General features: G+C 31.0%; 1 protein-coding gene across 2 annotated transcripts; it reads right to left on the bottom strand.

Annotated features, from left to right (window-relative positions):
- Positions 1-2,803: 2,803 nt before the first annotated feature.
- Positions 2,804-5,981, bottom strand: LOC131600230 (uncharacterized). 2 transcript variants are annotated; one of them, XM_058872420.1, is made up of 6 exons: positions 5,874-5,981; positions 5,567-5,645; positions 5,399-5,494; positions 5,215-5,318; positions 4,983-5,119; positions 2,804-3,122 (listed from the first exon to the last, which is right to left on the bottom strand). In XM_058872420.1, the coding sequence occupies exons 2-6, from the start codon at positions 5,624-5,626 to the stop codon at positions 3,040-3,042; spliced, it is 480 nt and encodes a 159-aa protein (XP_058728403.1). In that variant the 5' UTR covers positions 5,627-5,645; positions 5,874-5,981; the 3' UTR covers positions 2,804-3,039. The 2 variants fall into 2 exon arrangements, with proteins under 2 accessions (XP_058728403.1, XP_058728405.1); XM_058872422.1 differs by having other exon boundaries at positions 5,567-5,664; positions 5,874-5,896.
- Positions 5,982-8,916: the final 2,935 nt, after the last annotated feature.

The following is an 8,916-nucleotide window of genomic DNA, read 5'->3' as shown; positions in this document are numbered from 1 at the left end:
ACAAATTTTGTATTTTGTATTTTAAATTTAGAATTATTTAAGATTAACCACATGGGCCTGAGTTCAACTCATTATAAGAAACAATTTTGACTTTTTTATATTATTAATTTATAATTGTTTAAAAATAAAATTAAAAATAAAAATCAATTTAATATTTAAAAAATGAAAAATAAATAAAATCCAATGTGGCAGTCCAGTCACGGTTTAAAACTAGGAAAAAACCGGTTTAAAAAAAATATTAACAAAAGGACTAATATGATCCGGTTAAATTTTATAAGGGATTAAATTGGGTCTACTTTATTGTGAAGAACTAATTTGACTCGTGTAATATTTGTGAGGGGCCAAAATGGGTCTTCACTCAAAAAGTTATTAACATTGGTGAAAAATTGTAAAATATATTATAAAAAAATGAGTTTTATAATTAAGGATTTAGAGAGATTTTTTTTTTAATTTCCAAGTAAATGTGTTTAAAAGTGTCTAATAGAAGGAAAAAGAATGGTTAAATAAGTTTATCATCCTTTAAATATATGATATTTTAACTTAATTTTTTTTTTTACTATTTTATATTAATAGATTAAACAAAGACGGATAGTTTGATTCATAAATCTGTCGCATAAAGATGATAAAATTTTATATTTAAAACTCGCGTTATTCACGAGTGAATCTAAGATTCGGTCAATAAAATCCTAAATTTGTCACTAAGAGACATTATCATCATCTCTCTTTTATTTTTTCATTCAATCCTTCAAACAAAGTAATAAATAGTGTTTTAAAAACTGGACAAAACCAGCCGGTCTAACCGAAAATTCTAAGGTTCATTGGTCAAGTCTGATTACTAAATCAGATATACTATTGAATCAGTGAAAATCGGTCAGAACAAACCAAAACCAATAAAAGCGATCGGGTTAAATGCTTGCTTTATTTTTTCTAACACACAACAACACTATTTTGATAATTTTTAAAAAAATTATATTAAAATATAAGTAAACTTTATTCAAATCTTATTTTGAATAATTTTTCCTTCTTAAAAATAATTTATTAGACACTGCAATTATTTTATTATTTAATTTTTGTTACAATTATACTTTGTTCAATATTTATTTAGATTTTTAATTTGTACTATTTTGTTGTGTGTTTGGATTTTTAATTTATACTATTTTGTTGTGTGTGATAATTATATTTATAATTTAATTTGATTTTTTACTTTGTTTTACTTTGTATTGTGAGATGACTATGTTTATAATTTAAATTTAAAGAATAAATTTGTAAAATTATGAAATTTTAAAATTTTGTAGGTGTGATAAATTTTTTAGAGACAAAAATCATGTTCGACTTTTTTTTTTTGTTAAGTAGCCTAGTATTTGAAATTCACCCTTAATAACAAACAAGTGAAATATCATGGATTCGAACTTATTTTCTTACACTAGATATCCTTCACAGCTATCAACTGAGTTGGCTTAACGGAGCGGAGAATTTTGTTGTTGCATTGGACAAATTTTTATCTGACCATGGAGTTTATTAAATGATATTCAAATAAATATGGTTGAATTTCACTTCTTTAAAAAAAAAAAAAAGTAAAAAGATGAGAGCTATACACATTTAACTGAAAAACAAAAGTTAAGGTTGTACTGGTTTGAATCTAGAGAGTAGAGACAATTATCTGAAACGATGTCATTGTCACGTGTGTTTAGTCATATGAGTTTCTTTAGACAGTGCAGCTTATGAGGATTTGAGGTATGTGAAGTCTAGACTTTGACTTGATTTGCATTATCTCAGTTTTGTAATTTGTTTTTGTTGTGTAGTGAGTAGCTGAACTATAATATTTCTTTTTTAAGTGTCGCAGACTGTACGTGCTTAAGATAGATATGTATGACACTGTGGGACAATCTATTATCTATGTACTTGTGTTTTTTTATTAGTTTGAGAATAATAAAAGTTGCCTTTTAAAAAAAATCAATATTGCATACACACCAATATTCCTCTATATAGAACCTTAGAATTACCATTACTATTGTTTGCTTACTTTTTCATGCTTAGCAATGATAAGATGCTTTCCATGTCTAACTATATTTATTGACGGATCTGGATTCAACTCAACATTTATCTCCGGCAACAATTTAACTGACGGATTCTGAGTTGAATTTTCATCTTCATCTAATGAGACAGATTTAGCATCCAAACAATCAATCTATAGTTAATTTATTAATATAAAAGAGTCAAAAAGGTCACTTGACACCTCATATCATCATCTTTACCATGTTGTCATGGCACATGGTGAGTCACATCATCTTCTATCAATGAAAGTTAACTCAGAGGAATGATTACTTAGACCATCTCCAATGGTGCAACCCATTTTTGAGTTCTTTATGGGTGCCACCAACCATATCATCTCCAAATAATTTATTTAATTTTTATTTTATTGGTGTAACTCTAATGGGTCCCACAACTTTACCTCATAAATTAATTTGATTGGGTACCACAAATATTTACTAGTTGCATTGCAATGAAACTCTACTATAACATGGCAAATTGTTTCAATATTTAATTATTATATTGATGTCCAGTCGGAGAACTCAAAGAAAAATACCACCATTGAAGATGCTCTTAGGACAGAAAACTTTTGGGGAATAATGCTTGAATAAATTTTTTGGAGACTAAAGTTAAAATAAGATATATTTAGAACCACGAAGATATTAACCTAAAAAAAAATACACAAATCCCCTCCTCATTTGTTCTACATGCTGTGAAATTTTGTTATTGTTCTAGATTGTCTCCTAATTGTTTGCATAGAAATTCAAAAGAATTAGAGAAGTTCAAAGTTGAGAAATCCATTTAAAAATATGGAGGTTAAACACTACCACGGTGGTGCAATGGCAGGACAGTAGCATCTTGAAAAATAACAAGTGATTGGAAACTCACATAAATCTGAAAGCGAATTATTAAAAAGATTCATGATGCGACAAGATTGATACCATACCATGCTCATTGAAATAGCAACTATCTAATTAGACAAGGTACTAAATTGATCTATCTCCTTACTTAAAGTTCAGGCATGCCCCTTCCTGTTTTAGCATCGTATGTCTTCTCATACACATGTTCCATTGGAGTATCCTTGGGACCAGCTGTCAAATTAATTAACAAACAGGTTAACTATAAGATACTGTAGGGTTTTTGAAGAATGCATCTTTCATAACTAACAAAGCATGGGTTTCCTCCAACTAATTTTATATCTCCATTCCAAATTTTGCATATTTAAAAGTTAAAACAACAGATGAAATAGCTCAAGGAAAATGACACTGGAACACCAGAATGAGTTCATATCAATTACATCTGCAGTGACCCGAGATTTTGACTCAATTCATTACTTAACTTTAATCCATTAACCCAAATTACTCAATTCAATACATTAGTGTTATACAAGAGAGCACAATGCTTCAAAACAGTGTTATCAATTGCGGAAAGCAGAAATTAGCATATTGTTAAAATTCTGCCATGCAAGAGTGCTATAATGCCGCTATAGCGGTTGTTTGACAACATTTTGTACTAAATAGTATATGGTGGACTATTTAACAACGCTGTTTCAAAATAATACACATGTTGGAAGCGTCGGTCAATTGCTAAATGCATTTTACAACTTTTTACCACCAACAACAATCAAGCCCTATCCCACTGAGTGGAGTCGGCTACATGGATCAACTTTTGCCATAATGTTCTATCCAAGACCGTGCCTTTATCCAAATCGTTAATCTTGAAGTCTTTCTTAATAACTCCTCTTATAGTTTTTCGAGGTCTTCCTTTACTTCTAGTTGTTTGACTTCTCTTCATCTAATCTACTCTCACCACAAAATCTACGGGTCTTCTTCTCTCTACATGCTCAAACCACCCAAATCTTGGCATTTTATTATATGACCTATGTCCTACGCATAAACTTTTTGAAGTATCAATTTTCTCTCTCGATTTTAGATTTGGTTCTATATTAACTTCATACTAACGTTTCTGCGGTAAAATCTTCATACGGGATCCCTGTGTTTGAGTAATGTTGTATGTATGTCTCTTATTGTATTTGTACTTGATTTTTACAAATGTAGCATTCTACTTGAGTTTCTGCATAAGCAATGCATGTCCATTATGCATTTGTCAAGTCAAGTCAGAGAAAAGAAAAGAAATACATTTCCAAGAAGCAAGGTTTGCAAGGCAATGGAAAGGAACTTAATTAATCTCACACCTTTAATGATCGACACTAAACAACATTTACAGTCCTTTGGATTAACATCTTCAAAAATGGTTATCATGAAAAAAAATACTATAAGTATCTTCCTAACTATGTGATTTTCAAACAACAGCTTGTTGTATACGTTGAAATTAGTTTCTATCTACATTTCAATTTTCTAGAAGCACCCCCATTCAACTTTTACATAGATATCTCTAAACTTATAAGGACTTTCTACTAAGTCAAAAAACATAAACTTATTTTAATCGAGTCTCACAGGTTAGCAGCTAATCCAAGCTAGGCCTTAATCTACTGGCACCCAACTTTTCCAGAGACTTTCTTTTATGTTGTGCTAACTAACTAACAAAACAGTTATAGTTATGCATTTCAACAAAAGGAGTAACTTAAGAAGATGTCTATACGGTGTAAGGCAGTTTGGCTTTTTCAGTGACAAGCTTATGGATAACTTTGTATGTCTAATTTTATTTTTTTTAAAATCTATGGATGTCTACAAACACCAGCCAAAAGAGAGCATAGGTAGATCCTTACAATTAAATGAGATAAATAAACTATAACTAGAGTTTAATGAGTCATACGCTCAGGAAACAAGTAAGTGAGTATTTGCTATCTCTAGTTTATATATGTCACACTATTGGATTGTTGTACACGCCTTTCACATTTCAATCCAAGTTTGGTTTCAGTTCCTCGCTTTCCCACGCCTTTCTCAGCAACTTTAACAAGACAAAAAATGGTAAGATTTAAAGATACTTACCGACGGAAGGTCTTGGTGTAGTTCTAATTTTTAAGATTTCAGGACGAGGAATAATAGAGCCGGAAGCTCCTATTCCCCTGGACACTCTGACTTTGGTACCATCTTCAAGATACTTAGTTCCAACCTTGCAAGGCTTCCTGCACAAGTAAAGGTTACTTTTTTATTAATGTTATCTATCCCCCAATATCTGAATATTCAATCACAAGTTCAAACTGTGAAGAAATGTATATACCCTGTGACTGGATCAAGAACTTGCACATTGGAGGCATGAAGCGGGGCTTCAACAGTAAAGATACCCCCTTCATGACCTTGCCCTTGCTTGATATGCTTCTTTACCTGTAAACACAAGTGGGAAATCAATCCATGAAATTGACAGCATAAGAAGTGAGATTGTTCAAGTTGTGATGATGTGTAACCAGATTTTTGCCTTCAACAATGACACGATTCTGAGAGCGAACAACACGCTTAATAACCCCGGTCTCGCCCTTATCTTTGCCCCTTATAATCATAACCTGTTAGAGATGAATAGATGATGAGAAAGAGCATAGAGAGAGAATAAAAGAATGAATTAGGGTTAGGCTTACATTATCCCCTCTCACAACTTTCCAATGCCTAATCAGTTTCTCAGCTGCTTTCCAACCCATTTCACGATAACCTTACTCTCTAAAACCATAAGAAAACACTGTTACACTTTGAAAACAACTCAATTAGCATGTATAAATCATGCACTGAAATAAGGTAGTAAATCGCGGCCGCTACAGTGATGCCAAGTGCGGCGTGTATCACTGTGGCGGCGTGCATTTCAGGAGAACAAGACGGCGCCTGAAGCTGCCGTTGCGGAGTAGAAGGAGGAGGGATGGCGAAGAAGAAATGAAAAATCAGAAAACTAACCAGTGAGCGGCGTGCTTGAATTACAAAGTGCTTGAGAAATCACAATATGAACCCGTTAAACGAAAAGGTAGAACTCAAACTTTGCAAAGTGTCTTGATGAAATAAAAAAAAATTATTATTCATTGATAAAACTAAACATAAATAAAATAGAAAACAATTTTTAAAAAAATTAAAATTTTTGTCTTAATTGGAACTTTGTTCCTCTATTATATTTTTTTTAGTTAAATATATTTTGGTCCTTATAAAATTATAAAATTTTGTTTTTGGTCCCGTTAAAAAAATGAAATGTTTAGATCCCACAAAATTATTATCAACATAGTTTTAGTCTCTGCTCTTAAATCAATATGTATTTTTAAATGATTATTTTACAGATATATTTAGAACGTCATAAAAAAATTTTCGTGAAAAAAGGAACTCAAAATTTGATTTATAAGTCCAGATTTGCATAAATTTTATCAGTATCTTTTGAAATTTAAAAATTTCATATTTAATTCTTCTCATTTTAAAAAAGTATATAATTTGGTAAAGAAACATTTTATAGTATTCTAAACATGTAGAAAAAAGTTATTTCAAAATTTAAGGATAATTAAACAATTTTCAAAATTTTATAAAATAGCATAGGGATTAAAACTGAGTGTATAAAAATTTTGTAGAGACTAAAATATATAAACTTTTTACAGAGATTAAAAATGAAATTTGAGATATTAATGGAGACCAAAAACATATTTAATTCTTTATTTTTTTTTAGTTTCTATTTTAAAATTTAGATTTTTTTTCCTTTGTTTCATGTTTTGTTTTGGATTTTAGTCCCGTATAATTTTTAGTGAGGTGATGTTGTTATTGATGACTGTTTTCTAATGGCTTAATTTTGATTTTCACGTTAGAATAATCATTTTAAAATTAAGTTATCTTATTAAATTTAATATTATTTTATCTTCATTATTATTATTATCTAATTAAACTTAATTTATTTCATTAATCCTTTTTGTGTTTACTAAGTGACTTATGAAAAACTTGAAGAAGAAAGATCACCGGTTAACACATTGAAGTCGCCCGATAAAGACGAACTCTAACTCCTCATCTCCATTACCATTGCCATATAGTTTTCTTGGATCCCTATTCGCGTTCACAACCCGGCAGCATTTCCTGAATCATTGTTGTTGTTCGCAATTCAACACTCATTCAATCGTTGCTCGCGTTTGCGTCTATCTGAAATGTCAAACCCTACTTTTGTTTCGAGGTAAGTACATTTGTTCTACTGATTTTGAGTTTCAGTGTTTCAATGTTTTGCTTTGGGTTTACGTTTCAAGGTATGTACATAAGGTTTCTACTGATTTATTTATGCTTATGTTTGGGATCTATTGTGGTCCCAGTTTGTTTTTTTTTTTGACATTTTGTGGTCTCAAGTTCATGTTTGTGATTTTTTTATGTTTACGTTCTGGTCCCTTATTGTGTATAATGAGGAGTTAGTTTATTACTTTCTTGTTGTTCCTTATGGTTAGCCCTACCAGCTTTACAGTGGTGTGTTTTTTTTATGTGTAGGTCAACTGAAAAATATGTTGTTAGACTTAGAATACACCATAGAGAAAATTTAGTTCATCATCTAGTGAAGTGGTATGTTGAAGGGATTGTAACTGAAATGAATTGAGATTGGGATGTGGACTTAATGTCCTATATGCAAATTAAAAGGATGATTCAGAGTGAGGGGTATTGTAATATACAGTGTTTATGATATTGGAATCCTAAGTTTTCTTTTTGTCATGGACTTCGGCCTTTGAATGATGACAAAGATGTGTTAAGGTTCATGGAAGATGTTAGAGGATTTAAAGTCATTGACGTTTATGTTGAACACAATGTTGAAGAAGTTAATATTTAAGATGTTAGGTTTGAAGACGATAATGGTGAAGATGCAAATGTTGAAGATATACATGTTGTGAAGGTTAAAGAAACACAAGAAAGAGGGGTTTGAATTGGGTTTCTAATATAACAATTTTTTGCGCAATTACAAATAAACTCAACATTGATAAAAATACTCAAGGATTTTTATATTGGTTCAATGTTAACTAAGTTAATCCAGTCCACTCGTAAGAGTGAATTCACCTTCTCAATAAACTTAATCTACTAATCAATCAGATTACAACTCAAAGACAAATTGTTAATGACTTCTCGAGGCTACTGACTAAATCTAGTCCCCCAAGGAATACAATCTCAGAGACTAACTTTCAATGGCTTCTTGAGGATACTGACTAAACATTACCCCCAAAGGAATACAATTTCAAAGACTAACTGTTAATGAATTCTCGAGGCTACAGACTAAACTTAGTCCCTCAAGGTATACAATAAGAGTCATAATACAAAGTTTGCATGTTTATGATAATGCTTCTTAACAAGTTGGCACACAATATGAAATTCAGACTTTACACTTCAAAAGATATACAATAAAAATATCTAAGTGTAGTGAGTGTAGAATGATATCTCTCTTTTCTTTTTCTCTTTGTTTCTTATTCTCTCACACATATATTTTCTCGACAATTCTTTTCTCGCAATTATATACAGTTTCTTTACATTGCTTCGTTGTTCATCAAATTTCCTTGTCCTCTTTAAATAGACTATGAATCGGTTAGAGCATGGAATTGATGGATGATGAATAGTATCGTTGGTGAGTGGAAATGGAAACTCCATCAATTTCACAACTATAGAGGTGGTGTGAGGTTGAGCCGTAAAACATGGAGATCTATTGGTAGTACAGTCCTTTAAGATTTCTTAGCATATTTGTCCTTTTATGGAAACATTTAATTTTGCCTCTTGAATTTACTATCCCCAAGAATATTCTTTCACTAATTGTTCTCCCGATCACTGGCTTCGTATTTGTGATGATTTGAAGTTTGATTAGAGTTCAGAGCCTTATAGATTTAGACTTAGAGTCTAATGAAAATGAGGTTTGCGATATCAAAGTGAATTTGGCTTGATGATACAAATGTGTTGTCTTGATTATCCAGATGAACATTTCTTTGTATTTCAACTTTGATTGTCCAGAGTCCAT

The sequence above is a fragment of the Vicia villosa genome, linkage group LG4 (assembly GCF_029867415.1).
Source record: "Vicia villosa cultivar HV-30 ecotype Madison, WI linkage group LG4, Vvil1.0, whole genome shotgun sequence".
Taxonomy (NCBI): domain Eukaryota; kingdom Viridiplantae; phylum Streptophyta; class Magnoliopsida; order Fabales; family Fabaceae; genus Vicia; species Vicia villosa.
Note: the sequence above shows the minus strand (reverse complement) of the source record. Positions and strands in the feature narration are given on the sequence as shown.